This window comes from Neovison vison, chromosome 6 (genome assembly GCF_020171115.1).
Source record: "Neovison vison isolate M4711 chromosome 6, ASM_NN_V1, whole genome shotgun sequence".
NCBI classification, from domain to species: Eukaryota; Metazoa; Chordata; class Mammalia; order Carnivora; family Mustelidae; genus Neogale; species Neogale vison.
The window spans coordinates 216,757,166-216,773,423 of NC_058096.1; the positions used below are offsets into that span (position 1 = coordinate 216,757,166).

The window sequence follows — 16,258 nt, forward strand, 5'->3', positions numbered from 1 at the left end:
GATCTCTCTCTCTGTCAAATAAATTAAAAAAATATTTTTAAAAAAAAGAAACCACAAGGACCCCTGCATGGCTCAGTTGGTTGGACGACTGCCTTTGGCTCACATCATGATCCTGGAGTCCCGGGATCGAGTCCCGCACCGGGCTCCCAGCTCCATGGGGAGTCTCCTTCTCTCTCTGACCTTCTCCTCTCTCATGCTCTCTCTCACTGTCTCTCTCAAATAAATAAATAAAATCTTTATTTTTTTTAAAGATTTTATTTATTTATTTGACAGAGAGAGATCACAAGTAGGCAGAGAGGCAGGCAGAGAGAGAGAGGAGGAAGCAGGCTCCCTGCTGAGCAGAGAGCCCGATGCGGGACTCGATCCCAGGACCCTGAGATCATGACCTGAGCCAAAGGCAGTGGCTTAACCCACAGAGCCACCCAGGCGCCCATAAATAAAATCTTTAAAAAAATATTTTAAAAGATGCCTTAAATTAAAAAATGGCTTAGGTCATGATCCCAGGGTCCTGGGACCGAGCCCCGCATCGGGCTCTCTGCTCGGTGGGAAGCCTGCTCCCTCCTCTCTTGGCCTGCCTCTCTGCCTACTTGTGATCTCTCTCTGTCAAATAAATAAATAAAATATTTTTTAAAAAAAAGATCCTACATTTAATCTCATCCGCAATTCCCTTTTGTTCTGTAAGGTGACATAGTCACAGGCTCCAGAAGTTAGATCGCGGACATCTTTGGAGTGCGGGGACTGTTACTCCACCCGCCACACAGCATAACCAGGGGTTGACAAACTATCATGCGACGGTGGTGGGCAGGAATCCACCCACGGTCTGTCTCCAGATGACCCAGAACTAAGAATGGTCTTTACATTTTTGAAGGGCTGAAAACCATCAAAAGAGGAAGGCTATTTTGTCATGTGCAAATTATCTGGAATTCAAATGTCGGCAGTTGTAAGTTAATTGTTCTTGGTACCGGGCCATGCTGGTTCCTTCTCATGTTGTTTGTGGCTGTTTTCAGGCTTCAGCAGTAGAGCTGGGTAGTAGGGACAGATCTTACGTGGCCTGCAGAGCTGAAAATGTTTATTCTCTGGCTCTTGGCAGAAACAGCTTGCCACCCCCTGGTCTCGAGGCCCTGAACCGAGTGTTGAGCCCGATGCCGTGCCAGTGGATTTCACATGCTTTCTTTGTTGTGTGTGTGTGTGTGTTTTAAGATTTTATTTATTTGAAAGAGACAGAGATAGCACAAGCATGGACAGACAGCAGAGGGAGAAGGACAAGCAGACTCCCTGCTGAGTGGGGAGCCCAGACTGGGGCTCGATCCCAGGACCCTGAGCCCATGACCTGAGCTGAAGTCAGATGCTCAACCCACTGAGCCACCCGGGTGCCCCCGCATGCTCTCTCTGTAACAACCAGGAGTGGTTCTCATTGCCCCCAGGAGGGCTAGGGGGATGCACACGCCCTTTCCCTCTGCAGGCTGCCATCTTCCTATCTGGAGAGTGGAATTAATACTGACATTTTAATTCGTGGGTGTTGTCAGAATTCGCTCAAAAAGCACTTAGCACAGGTCTGAGGCGCAACAAACACTAACGAGGGGCGTGGTCCCCTTTGACAGAGAGGGCAAAATGAGGCCACAGGCTCAGACCACATAGCCAGTGAGGGACGGAGCTGTGTGAACTGAACCAAGGCCCTTCTGGATCCAACCCAGGCCTTTCCCTCAGCAGATACGGAGGGAGGCAGAACTGAAGATGGAACAGTGAGGGGAGAAGGTGCGGGAAAGCTGGGCCAATACCCTAGGCTGGGTCGGGGAGGCAGCCCTTGGGTCATGGCCGCGCTGGGCACAAAGGCCGTCCCAGCCGGTGCAGTGCCTGTAGAAGATAAGGAAACCGATCCAGGCTGCTCGGTCGTAATGCCAGGGCCAGGGCGTCAAGTACCACCCAACCCCCACAGCCTCCAGATTCCGGCCAAGTCTCCACGGAAGTCTCTATAGCAGCCCAGGGCCTCACCCACGCAGCCGGGCCGGCTCACCCCTGCCTTCCCAGACATCTGTGCCTGGGGAACGGGATCCCAGCCACCCACATGAGTCCCTTTGATAGAGTCTAGGGATAGCGTCCCGGTAGGAAAGCCAAGAGTGACATTCCTGGTCACAACGCTAAGAGTAAAAGACAGAGCCCCTACTATGTGCTGGGCCTGCACTGGGCACCAAAGCAGACATTTATTTCTAGAAGCTCCTGTCATCCTCACAAGGCTCTGAGCGGAGAGGGCCCAATACAGAAACCAAGGCACAGGGATGCTTCATGACTTGCCCCAAATCACACGGCCAGGAGGAGCTGGGATTTGAACTCTGCTCCTGACAACCATGCCTTTGAACTCTATGCTCCGTGGTGCACCCCCACACCCTGGGCATTTACCAGGGACCAAGCTCTTGGCTAAGTGTTACCGGCAACGGTTCACTGAACCCTGGAGGCGGCCTCAAGAGGGAGCCAATACTGTTGTTAACCCCATTTCATGGATGGAGAAACTGAGACTCGGTAGATGAAAGGTTCAGGGACACAAAGGGTACAGGTGGTACAGGGAAAGGAAGAAGACAGGAGTAGAGGCGATGCTGGGTTCTAGAACCTGGCTGAGAGTCAGAACTCCGTGGTAAGCTTTTCTGTAGACGCTTGTTTGCTTAGCACCTTGGTACCTAATGATCCATGTACCGGGATAAGTGCGATCACCTTGGTCCTGGGTCTCCTGACTTCTGCCACTGCACCTTACAGAGGCCAGAGGGCACCTGTGAGCACCTGAGTCAGGCCAGCTCCCTCCTCTGCGCAGAACTCTCAATGGCTCCCATCGCTCTCAGAACAGAAGCCCAAGTCCACAGGCCATGCCCTCTGCCTGAAACATTCTACACGGCTCCCTCCCTCCCGCTTCTGGTCACCTTCGGGTGGTCTTAAAATTTTCAACTCTGCCTCCAGGCCCTACAGATGACTCCTACCCCTCTTTCCTGCATCATGTTTCTCCTGGGCCCTTTCCTGCCATTCTAAGACCATCCCTCCTGTATCTTAATGCTAATACCTTGTCTGCTTCCCTCTCCAGAACTGCAACACCTGCTCGGTCTCCGGGCTCTAGAACACAACCTGGCTCACGATGCCCGCACATGTTCGTAACCATTTGAAGGTTACTCGCTTCTGTTAAGTAAATCCTATGCTTATGGGGTAAAAAACTTCAACCAGAACAAATCTAAAGACTAAGGAAAATCACTCTCCCTCTCGCCCTTGGCCAAGAGCCCAACTTCCTCTCCCTGGTTTCCCTTTCCTCCTTCCAGACAGAGTCTAAGTACACATGCATAAGCAAATTTGTAGCTCTTTACCGCTCTCCCAACACACACCCTGTTCTGTTACACACGCTGTTCCTAACTTTGTTCTTCCACACGCTAACAGAATCCGTCCTTGTTTCCCATCAGAGAGGTGGCTTAGAACTACTTCAACTTTTTTACAAGGCAACATAGTATCCCACTCTGGGAACAGTACCATTTGTCATTAAACCAGCCTGAGGAACTTTTAAAAATACACAGAAATTAACAGGCTAAGCTCTTGCAAGGGGCTTCCTGGTCGCGTCACCTCTGGGATGAGGACAGCTGGCAGAGAGGATGCAAAGGGCTCTTTTACTTGGAAGGCTAAAATATTCCGGGTGGTTGAGGGCTTGTTTTTATTTTATTTATTTATTTGACAGACAGAGATCACAAGTAGGCAGAGAGGCAGGCAGGGAGAGAGAGGAGGAAGCAGGCTCTCCACGGAGCACAGAGCCCCATGTGGGGCTCGATCCCAGGACCCTGGGATCATGACCCAAGCCAAAAGCAGAGGCCTTAAGCCACTGAGCCACCCGGGTGCCCCGAGGGATTATTTTTAATTTTCAGCACTCCTCTGCCCCTATAGAGAGAATATATTAATTTTATTACATAAGAGATTAAAATCTTATGTAAAAACAAGTCTCCTGGGGCACCTGTCTGCCTTCCGCTCAGGTCATGATCTCAGGGTCCTGGGATAGTCCCCGGGTTGGTCTCCCTGCTCAGCAGGGTGTCTGCTTCTCCCTCTCCCTCTGCTTGTGCTCACTTGCGCTGTCTCTTTCTCTCTCTCTCTGTGTCAAATAAATAAAATCTTTATTTTTTTTTAAAGATTTTATTTATTTATTTGACAGAGATTACAAGTAGGCAGAGAGGCAGGCAGAGAGAGAGGAGGAGTCAGGCTCCCTGCTGAGCAGAGAGCCTGATGTGGGACTTGATCCCAGGCCCCTGAGATCATGACCCGAGCCGAAGACAGAGGCTTACTTAACCCACTGAGCCACTCAGGCGCCCCTAAATAAAAATCTTAAAAAAATTTTTTTTTTAATTAATAAAAACAAGTCTCCCTCTGGAGATTGACTGGGGAGGAGCATAAGATTACTTTCTAGGGGGTAATGGGAAGGTCCTTACTTAAGCTCTGCAGATTTTCTTCTGGTAAAGGTCACATATTTCAGATTTTAAGCTTTGTGGTTCACATATCATCTTGGTTACATATTCCTTTTAATTTTTTTTTTAACAATAATTTATAAACAATGGAGCCATTCTTAGTCTATTGGCTTTACAAAAACAGGCCTCAGCACAACAATGCAAATAAAGTTAACACTTTTTTTTTTTTTTTTTAAGTAGGCTCCACGCAGCATGGAGCCCAACTCAGGGCTTGAACTCAGGTGACCCTGAGATCATGACCGAAGCTGAAATCACTTAACCGACTGAGCCACCCAGGCGCCCCTATACTTAACACTATTGAAATGTACAACTTCAAAAATGATTAAGATGTTGGGGCGCCTGGGTGGCTCATTGGGTTAAAGCCTCTGCCTTCAGCTCAGGTCATGATCCCACAGTCCTGGAATCGAGCCCCGCATCTGGCTCTCTCTGCTCAGCAGGGAGCCTGCTTCCTCCTCTCTCTGCCTACTTGTGATCTCTGTCTGTCAAATAAATAAATAAATAATCTTTTTTAAAAAAATGATTAAGGTGCTACATTTTCTAAAAGATTTTATTTATTTATTTGAGAGAGCGAGCCTGAGAGGGGAGGTCAGAGGGAGAAGCAGACTCCCCATGGAGCTGGATCCTGATACTCCGGGATCATGACCTGAGCCAAAGGCAGTCGCTTAACGAACTGAGCCACCCAGGCACCCTAAGCTACTACATTTTATGTGATGTTTCTTGCCACAAAAAAATTAAAACTAAAATAATAATACTGATTGTCCCCTCCCTGGGCATGAGGGGCTTTTGGGGTGCTCGTAACGTAATATTTTTGTTCCTCCTGATGTGGGTGATTTCATGGATGTGTTCATCTTGTGAAAACTTCTGGAGCCTCATACAGTTAGGATCTGTTTCCTTTTACGTATGAATTGTCTGCTTCAATAAAAAGCTTAAAATATTCCCCTTGACTGGTTAACTATAAGATCGGTTCAATATAAGAAGGTTTATCCATGGGTTCAAGGGGTCAAGCCTCTGCCTCCGGCTCAGGTCATGATCTCAGGGTCCTGGGATCGAGCCCCGCATCGGGCTCTCTGCCAGTGGGGAGCCTGCTTCCCCCTCTCTCTCTGCCTCCTTGTGATCTCTCTGTGTGTCCAACAAATAAATAAAATCTAAAAAAAAAAATAAGACAGTTCATCCACAAATGCACTATTTTTATGCAACTGTCAGAAAACACCAAAGAAGCTTTCCAGGCACTGACATGAGACATGTCTCCAAGACATATTAAACAAAGAAAGCAACAAAAAACGAAAAAAAATCAACAAAGAAAGCAACATGTGAAACAAACATCTTTTCATGTGTAAGCGTCTATTGAGTACCTACTAGGTCCCAGGCACTGCAGACATACCTTCAGACACACAGACACACAATCCTGCCTCGTGGAATTAACACACTAGAGATTTGCTGATATTTTTGTAAAAGGAAAAAAAAAAAAAAAAACAAACCCAGCCATTAGATAAAGAATATGTATGTAATTGCACGTGAAGTTGAGACTAGTCTTGCACGCCTAGACTCCATTTGGAAGAAAGCACAAGATGCTGGAACAGTGATGTGTGCCAAGAAGAAGGGTGTGTCAGGCTGGGAGAGGAAGCAAGAGGGAGACTTTTCATGATAAAACTACGCTGTCTTTGTATCCTTTGTATTTTGAAGCATGTGAATCCTTCTGAAGTATCCAACTTTTGGGGGGGAACACCCATAAAACAAAAATAACAACAAAAACCCAACTTTCAATGAATACGTAAATATCCCCTCCCAACATTTTTTTTTTTAAATCAGATGCCAGATTCCCACAGCCTAAGTTGGATTCTCTAGAAAATGGGGCCAGGGCATCTGCTTTTTAAACAAGCACTGCTGGGGCGCCTGGGTGGCTCAGTGGGTTAAGCCTCTGCCTTCAGCTCAGGTCATGATCTCAGGGTCGAGCCCTGCATCGGGATCTCTGCTTAGCGGGGAGCCTGATTCCCCCTCTTTCTCTGCCTGTCTCTCTGCCTACTTGTGATCTCTGTCTGTCAAATAAATAAATAAAATATTTTAAAAAATAAAAAATAAATAAACAAGCCCTGTTACTTTGGTCTCACCTCCCACCCACCCACCCCCAAACCCCCGGAGAGAGTCTGTTGTTTTGGGTTCTAGAATCTTTTTCCATGATCATGCCCAGGGTGGGTGGGAAGGATGACAGTAGCCATTGCTGCCATCCATCAGGGCCAGGAGCCATTTCTCTAGATATGGTATCTGCTGAGGAGGGAGCTTCCTGCCCTGCCCAGGCCAGCCAAGTCTATTTTTAGAGAGGGCTGCTTTTCCATCAGCTCAAGGAAAGTCCATGTCCCCAGAGGCCTCCTGAGCAGGTAGATCCCACCAGCCACTGTGGAAAATGCTGCCCACCATTGAGTGTGGTCTGCCCAGCCCCGCAGACAAGGATCCAGTGCATCCGAGAGGTCTCCAAAACACCCATGGCCACACAGTTGTAAATGTCAGAAGTAGGATTGGAACCTGGGTGTCACCACCCCTGAATTCACGGTAACACGATGGACTGGAAGGCATTGGGATACAAGGGATATGTGAGCACTGAGATTTCTCAGCAACTCTTGCAACATTATTCCCAAAGGAAAGCTCTTCATTTTCAAGCAGGGACTTCTTATGGCAGCCTGGGGGCCCCATGGTTTTGGTTGATAAGAACGGACAATTTACAAAACAAGTGAGACCTGCCCTTCCCCGCCCCCCACTTCAAGGAGTCAAGCCAGGTGGCTCCTCCAGAAGCTCAGATGGTGGCCTGGCTTTAAGACCAGCTGAAGTCTCCACCTCAGGAATCCTTGTGCCCTTGAGCAAAACCATTATGTGGTTTGTTTGCTGTTCCTTCTGCCTAGAACACACTTCTCCCAAATCTTCCAGCGGCCCTTGGCTCCAACACCAGCCCTTGGTCACCTAAAATAATCCCAGAGGATTCTCCCACACACATGCTATCCTGTTTTCTGCTGTATAACACTTACAATTACCTAAAATCATGTATTTATTCGAGGGTTTTTCTGCTTTGTTCACTGTCTAGACCCTGCCTGTACCACACTCAGTAAATGCTTGTTGATGGAATGGGCTTCTGGCATCCAACGCAACCTCTGTTGGGCACAGAGGTCCCCTGTCTGGAGTGTGGGTCTGGCCTGGCCTGGGAGGGTTTGCTCAGGTCCATCCATGGCTGGCTGGCTCCCTTTGGCCAAATTCAAGGCTTGGTGAATCACATCCCTGTCCACTCTGCCATCCCTGGACCCCCAGCCCTGCCTTATAGAGACCCAAGATCCCTCAGCTGCTGCCCACAGGAAGGCAGGCCCTAGCCAGGGCTCTGAGTTGAGATTTCCAGACCAGAGACAGCCAGCCACACCCAAGAGATGCCCAGCACCCCCGACCGCAGGGTCTGAGGCTTGAACCAAAACCAAGAGCAAGAGGCCCCTGGAGGTTGGGCCAGCAGCTTCAGGCAGGGAGGGAAGTGGCTGGGTGATGGCCAGGTCCCTGTGTTTCCCTCTAGGCTGGGCTGGGCAGGGAGAGTCCCAGTCTCCCCCCACCTGTCTCTCTCTCTCTCTCTGCCCTGCTGAGGCCACTGTCCCTGGTGGCAGCAGCCAGGACGAGGCCCATCTCTTGTCAGCTTTGTTTTTCTTGATTATTTATGAGCGGTTTCCTGCCCCCTCCCCAAAGCTTTCTGTCTCACAGTTTCCAGGAAGTTCTTGTCACACAAGGAGGGGCAGCGGCGCCCCTTTGCCCCAGGGGAGTGCTACGTGGGACCTGTGCCCAGCTCAGCCCTGGGACCCAAAATGGAGAAGAGAAAGGAGAAACTGAGGATGGCACTCCCCTCCGTGGGAACCCGGGGAAGGAAGGCACTGTAGGGCGTGGGTAGGGAGGAGCCTCATCTTGGCCCCAACTCCTGGGCCGGGAGCCGAACGCCGAGGTTCGCGGGAGGGGAGTCCGCGTTGCAGGGACCTCGCGAAACGGTAGCGGACATCCCCAGTCCCTTGCACGCGGCCGGGAAAGTTTCTCAATGGTTTCCTGCCTCTTTACTGCCCCCTCGGTGAGGGCGCCCTTCTTTCCGTCCTTCCAGGCCGCTTGCAAGAACCGACTGGCTTCCACCCCCGCAGCATTGGGACTGCCCAGGCGTGCCTCAGTTTCCCCATCTCGCCAGAAGCCCGGGACGGCTACTTCTCGGGAGATGCGAGCAGGAGAAAGAAGTGGACCAAGGCAAACAGAAGAGGGGGATTTGGGGAAGTCGGGGCCCTATCCCTTTTCCCAGCCCCGGTCTCCAAGCCTCCCCTCCCCCGCCTGGCATCTGAGCCGCCAGATAACGGGACCTCTCCGGGCGGAGCATGCGCCATGCGTCCTGGCCCATCAGCCGGAGGGGGTGCGGGGGCTCCCGGGAGAGCGGACGCGGGGAGACCCGGCGGAGCAGGGGGGCGTGGGCTCGGCGCAGAGCGGAATGCTGGGCCGGGAAGCAGGAGAGGGCCCCCAGCTGCAGCGCGGGTGTTTATAATCGCGGAGGTACCCCTCCCCCAAGGCCCCCCAACTCAGCAGAGGCGACCCCGGGCCCGAGGCAGCTCCTACCGTAGGCTCCGTCCTTCCGCTCGTCCTCCATGGCCGCGTCGGGCGAGGAGGGGAGTCCGAGCCGGAGCGACCCCAGCCCGCGCGGGCGGGAGGCTCCGCGGGCTGCAGCGCCCCGCCCCGGGACCGGCCCCGCCCCGCCCGCTTGGCCAGCCCCGCACGCAGCCTCCAATGGGAGCCCGGAGCAGCCCGGGGCGGGGCATGGGGCGGGGCGGGGCCCGGGAGAGGGTGGGGCCCCAACCTTTGTTTCCCATCTGGGCTCAAGGGAGACTCCCCGGGCGTTCGGTGGGCCAGGAGCAGTTGTCACCCGTTCACTCATCTACCCACCCACTGACTCATTATATAGATATTGAGCGCTCACTGTGTGCCAATGCACGGATCAGAAAATGCCATTTTTCATTCATCAGATTGGCAAGAATTTGAGAGCCCGGTAACAACCAGTGGGGTGAGCACATGCTGTGGGTCAAAATGTTATCTGGCAGAAAAGATTAAATCCAGCCGTGTTTGCCTTGAGCGATTCATCTCTGTCTTTGACTCTGGAGAAGCCTTCATACGTGTCTGTGCCTGAGGACTATCTATCAAAGGTTGCTACCTGCGGCTTTAAAAGTTATTGTGATAAATGGGGGGAGGCTTAGATGTCCACCAACAAAGGAGGGCAAGGATCACCATGAGCTGGAGGGAATACCATGCGGCGAATAAAAAGAATGAAGCCGTAGAGGAAATGCAAATTAACAATGATATACCACCATACCCACCAGAAGAGCTAAAACTAAATGGTACCAAGTATTAGGAGAGGATCTGGAGTAAATGGGACTATCCTGGACTGTTGGTGAGAATGTAGAATGAAACAACCACTTGGAAAAAGATCTCTTAGGGATGCCTGGGTGGCTCAGTGAGTTAAGCATCTGCCTTCGGCTCAGGACATGATCCCAGGGTTCTGAGATCAAGTCCTAAATCAAGCTCCTTGTTCAGAGCCTACTTCTCCCTCTGCCTGGAGGCAGCTCCCCCTGCTTGTGCCCCCTCTCTGTATGTCAAATAAATAAAATCTTTTAAAAAGAAGAAGGAGGAGGAGAAGAAGAGAACCAAAATCTTGTATACAAATGTTCATAGCAACTTTATCACAACTTTGGGAGCATCTCCCTTCCCCTGGGGTCATGATCCAGGATCCCAGGACCCACCCCTGCATCAGACTCCCTGCTCAGCGGGGAGTCTGCTTCTTCCTCTCTTCTGTGCACATGCGCTCTCTCTCTTTCAAATAAATAAACAAAATCTCTAAATAAAACAAACAAACATTTTATCACAGCTCTACTCATAGGGGCCCCAAATTGGAAGCAACCCGAATGTCCATAAATGGGTGACTGGATCGGCACACCAAGGTCCCTCCATATCATAAAATAGTCCTCAGCAAAAGGCATCAACTACTGATAAGTACAATATAACACAGATGAGTCTCAAAAATAAATAAATAAATAAATGGATTATGCTGAGTGACAGAGGAGGCCAGGCACTTGAGAATGAAGTTCTAGGGTAGACATAGCTAATCAACCCATGGGAAATGGCAGACGTGGATCAGTGCTTGCCCCTGTGGATGGTAGGGCCCCTGCTGCAGCTTCCGGGGGTGGGGGAGGAAGGGAGGCAGGAAGCAAGACTGTGGTTACACAGGTGGGTTCAGTTTGTGGCAATCACTTCACTTCTGACCTTTCTGAACGTGTTTCGTTTTAAGAATGGAAAAATTGTTGATAGGTTACAGGTTGTAAGGAGAGTGAGTATTTATAGGGAGCTTACTCAACCTCAGAAGAGGGATTACGTGCCTTGTAGTCCATCTTTATAATCATTTTCCAGTTGGTGAAAGTGACACAGACAGGTTAAGCTATTTCTTAAATGCTTCGTATTAAATCCTGGCAATGCTTTTCCAGGTGGAGAAAATGACACAGAGAGGTTAAGTAATTTCCCCCACAGTCACCCAGGTAGTGAGTGTGGGGCTACACCAGGATTTGAACTCATGGACCCTGTCTTCACAACCCACAGGCTCTCCATAACCCTGCCAGGGTAGCTGGGCTAGATTTCTAGATCCCCGATGGTGAGTAAAAATAGCAAGTTGAGGGGCGCCTGTGTGGCTGAGTCTGTTAAGCATCTGCCTCAAGATCAGATCATGGTCCCAGGGTCCTGGGATGGAGTCCCTCATTGGGCTCCCTGCAAGCAGGGAGCCTGTTTCTCCCTCTGCCTCTGCCTACCACTCTGCAGGCTTGTGCTTGCTCTTTCTCTCTCTCTCTCTCACAAATAAAGAAATAAAATATTTTAAAAAACAAAAAAGTTTTTGGGGCACCTGGGTGGCTCAGTGGGTTAAGCCGCTGCCTTCAGCTCAGGTCGTGATCTCCCGTCCTGGGATCAAGTCCCGCGTTGGGCTCTCTGCTCAGCAGGGAGCCTGCTTCCTCCTCTCTCTCTCTCTGCCTGCCTCTCTGCCTACTTGTGATCTCTCTCTGTCAAATAAATAAAATCTTTAAAAAAAAAGTTTTTAAAAATAGCAAGTTGAAAAATAGAAAGTAGTACTTAATTGGTTAGTTGTATATGGTCTGGGGAAAAGAGAGAGATACGATATCTCACACACACACACACACACACACACACATTTGCGTGTAACTTAATAGAAAAAGATCTGAACATGTCAGTTGTTGTCAGAAAGACCAGGATGGAGGGGGTTGGGGACAGAAGGGACTGTTTCCTGATCTACAATGTTCTCTTTCCTTCCCTCTCTCTCTCTCTCTTGTTTTAATATTTTATGTATTTTTTAATTTTTTTTAAGATTTTATTTAGGGCGCCTGGGTGGCTCAGTGGGTTAAGCGACTGCCTTCAGCTCTGGTCATGATCCTGGAGTCCTGGGATTGAGCCCCACATCAGGCTCCCTGCTCAGCAAGGACTCTGCTTCTCCCTCTGACCTTCTCCCCTCTCATGCTCTCTCTCTCACACAAATAAATTAAATCTTTTAAAACAGTAAGGGTTTCATTTATTTATTGGTCAGAGAGAGAGAGAGAGAAAGTGCGCAAGCAGGGTGAGCAGCAGGAGAGGGAGAAGCAGGCTCCCCGCTGAGGAAGGAGCCCGATGCAGGACTCCATCCCAGGACCCCAGTATCATGACCTGAGCTGAGAGCAGACGGTTAACCGACTGGGCCATACAGGTGTCCCTTTCTCTCTTTAATAGGAGAAAATATTCATGAGGGTAATCAAAATTCTATTAAAAAATAGATTTAGGCGTGCCTGGCCCAGGATCAAGCCCCACGTCAGGCTCCTTGCTCAGCAGGAAGCCTGCTTCTCCTTCTCCCTCTGCCTGCCTGTGCTCTCTATCTCTCTGTCAAATACATAAATAAAAATCTTTAAAAAAAAAAAAGAGAAAGAAAAGAAATAGATTTAACGTGGAGGAAAAGGAACCCTCTTGCATTGTTGGTGGGAAAGTAAATTGGTATAGCCACTACAGAAAACAGTACAGAGGGTCTTCAAAAAATTAAAAATAGGGGCGCCTGGGTGGCTCGGTCATTAAGCATCTGCCTTCGGCTCAGGTCATGATCCCTGGGTCCGAAGATTGAGTCCCACATGGGGCTCCCTGCTCAGCAGGGAGCAGCCTGTTTCTCCCTCTCCCACTCCTCCTGCTTGTGTTCCCTCGCTCACCGTGTCTCTCTGTCAAATAAAGAAATAATCTTAAAAAATTGAAAAAATAAAATAAAATGCTTACAGCAGTTAAGGTATGGAAGCAACCAAAGAACCCATTGACAGTTGACTAGATCAAGATGGCGGCATCCATATTTGATGGAATGTTACTCAGCCATAAAAAGAATAAAATCTTGCCATTCTTGACAGCATGCACAGACCTAGAGGGTATTATGCTAAGGGAAATCAGTCAGAGAAAGGCAAATACCATGTGATTTCACTTCCATGTGGCATCTCAACAAAGGCACAAACAAACAAAAAAATCGGTACAGGATGATAAATATAGAAAATGGGTAATGGCCAGAGAGGGAAGAGTGGGTACATGAGAGACTTAAGGGAAGGGGGTTAGGGGATACAAACTTCCAGTTATAGAACACCTGCGTCACAGGGATTAAAAAGGACAGACCAGGAAATACACAGTCAATAGGATCGTAATGACATTAGAGGTGACAGATGGCAATGCCACACTTACTACATAAGATACAGAATTGCTGATTGGCTGTGTTGTGTGCCGGAAGCCAATATAACATTGTCAATGACACTTCAATTAAAAAAATCGTAAAATTAAAATATATTTTAAAAACTGGGTTTATCAGGCTGGTTACCAAAGGATAAATGCTGTCTGATTCCACTGCTATGAACTCCCTAGGGAAATAATTTCAGGGACACAGCAAGTAGATGGTGGGTGCCAGGGGCTGGGAAGGAGGAGGGGGAGGGGAACTTAGGGTTTTAATGGCCCAGAGTTTCAGATTTTCAGATGAAAAGAGTTCTGGAGAAGGATGGCAGTTAAGGGCAGCACAATGCTGTGAATGTGTTCATGTCTCTGTATTGTACACTTGAAATGGATTAAACGGTCAAGTTTATGTTAGATAGCTAAAGTTTTTAAAAAATAGATTTTTAAAAAACGGTGCAACACAGCTGTGACAGGGAAGGATGGAACAGCGGAGAGAGCCCAGAGGAGGGACGTGACCTAGACACGGGCTGAGAGATCAGAGAAGGCTTCCTGAAGAGGAGACGTTATCTCGGCTTGAGAAAAAGCCTAAAAAAAGCAAAGAGGAGCAGGCAATTTTGTGCTGTGTGGTTAGGTGCCGGAGGAATGAGAGAAAGAGAGAGAGGAACTGAAATTTAGGAAGTCAGTGTGTCTGGGGCAGTGGGTTCAAGCAGCGGCAGCTCGGGAGAGAGGTCAGCCGGGGCTGTTTCTCACGGTACTGGCCTCAGCCGCTCAAAGGCGATGGGAGCCGTGGGGGATAGAAGAGGGAGGGAGTGTCAAGTTTCAGACCACGCCCTTGAGTAACGTGGAGAAGGGACTGAAAGGGGTGCAGAGGCCGAGTGGCAGAGTCCCAGAGGGGAGGCTGGGGCGGGCTCTAGGCCTCTAGGAGGAACTGGGGCAAGGCCACAGCCCCTGGGGACAGCGGAGGCGGGGCCCTGGGGCACACAGAGCTACTCTGTTCTCTGCCCCCGCTGAAGCTTTCGGGTTCGTGCATTTTACAGCCAAACAGACCTTAAGTTTCAGATTCCAGGGCTTCTGGGCCCGGGCTTTTGGGTTCTATTTACTGCCTAAATAAACATCTTGGGGAGGGGCAACTGGGTGGCTCAGGAGGTTAAATAAAGCCTCTGCCTTCCGCTGGGGTCAGGATCCCAGAGTCCTGGGATGGAGCTCTCAGCTCAGTGGGGCACCTGCTTCCCTTCCTCTCTCTCTGCCTGCCTCTCTGCCTACTTGTGATCTCTGTCTGTCAAATAAATACATAAAATCTTAAAAAAAAAAAAAATTGGGGCGCCTGGGTAACTCAGTGGGTTAAAGCCTCTGCCTTCAGCTCAGGTCATGATCCCAGAGTCCTCCGCAGGGTTCAGTGATTGTGGGCTGGGCAAGGGCCTGGTAGCCTTCGCCATCCCCCTGAGTCACCTTCTGAGCAGGGGGCAGGTGGGAAGGAGAGTGGTGGCAATCCCCCTCTTTTGAGCAAAGACAACATAAAACCTTGGACTGTGCGGGGCTGGAAATCCCGTTCCACCACTGCTGACTGAGTGACTTTGTCACTGAGAGACTGTGTCCAAGTCAGTCCTTGCTCTCCTCCCCTTGGCAATGCTATCTGTCAAACGGAGATAACAGGCCTCCCTCACTCAGGCATTGTTTCTAGAAGGATTCCCACAGGGGAGACATTTAGGGCAGGGCTTGGGTATGGTGAGTGCCCCATACCCAAGCCCTGGGCGTGAGGTATTGTTAGTAATAGGAATACTGGTACCTGGCTATGCTGTTGGGAGTGGGTGGGGATTAAGTGCTTGACCTTCAGGACTCAAGTGCAAGTTCTGGCCCAACGGCCTCACAGCTGTGTAGCCCTGGGCCAGTGGCTTGACCTCTCTGAGCCTCTGCTTTTTCCAATGGAAGAAGACATAGAAGGTCTTCCCCCTCGGATCCTGAATTATCAGGAAAGCAAAGATGAGAAGACCAGAGTCAAAGAGCAAAAACAAACAAACAAGTAAATAAAATAAATAAAAAGAAAATCACAGAAGACAGTTGTAGCAGGAGAGCCGTTCCGGTGATCAAGTGCGCGCTTAGGCTGGGGAGCCGTTGCTTTGATATCATCCGCGTTAGAGGCCCGTTGGGAGAGGAGTGGGTAGTTCTGATAGCAGCAGCTGCTGTCCTTGCCTCCCTCCCTCGAGTCCCCTCTGGGGACACCCATCACACCCCCAGAGGCTGATAAAGTTGTGGGGCCGAGTTTGCAGGAGGAAGGAAGGATGAGTGTCTGCCTGTGTCTTTTTTCTTTTTTCTTTTTTTTTAAATTATTTATTTGAGGGAGAGAGAGAGAGAGAGAGAGCAGGAGCAGGGAGACGGGAGGAGGGGAAGGGAGAAGCAGACTCCCTGCTGAGCAGGGAGCCTGATGTGGGACTGGAACCCAGGACCCCGGGATCATGACAGAGCCAGAGGCAGACACTTAACAGACTGAGCCACCCAGGCATCCCGCTGCCATATGTATTCTCAACTGCTTCACGGTACATAATTATGGCAATGATAGCAAATAATACTGACAACATTACTGAGTGTTGGCTAATCCCAGGTCTGTTCCAAGAGTCGTGCTGGGGGTAATGACCCAAGCATCTGCATGATAACCTAAGGAGGTAAGAGCAGTTGACCCTGTTTCAGAGATGCGCGGCAGGGCAGAGCAGGTGCCTGAGGCCGCCCAGCTGGCTGCTGGCAGAGCCTGGACTTGAGCCCGAGCAGCCAGTTCCCAAGGCCTCGTGCTGCACTAGCACATATAAAGAAGACAACAAAAACAATATTAGTACTCTGCCTGAAGACTCTTTCCACCGTCTTCTTCCTGCTCTTAAGGACATGGTGGGAAATTTCCAAATGTCAGCCCCTTCTCTGATCTCTCTGTTCTCACAGCGCCCCCTGCACCCTGCTACCAGCTCACTTGCTTTCTTCTTCCTCCACCTTTTTTTTTTTTTAAGATTGTTCATTTATTTATTCGACAGAGA

At 49.8% G+C, this 16,258-nt stretch overlaps 1 protein-coding gene across 1 annotated transcript in view; it reads right to left on the reverse strand.

Annotated features, from left to right (window-relative positions):
* SLC44A2 (solute carrier family 44 member 2) overlaps window positions 1–9,187 on the reverse strand; it is a 28,082-nt gene extending 18,895 nt beyond the window's left edge. Inside the window, exon 1 of the mRNA XM_044254211.1 lies at window positions 9,087–9,187. Coding sequence (XP_044110146.1) covers window positions 9,087–9,117 — 31 coding nt within the window. The 5' untranslated portion in view covers window positions 9,118–9,187. The remainder of the gene's footprint in view (window positions 1–9,086) is intronic.
* Between the last annotated feature and the right edge of the window lie 7,071 nt (window positions 9,188–16,258).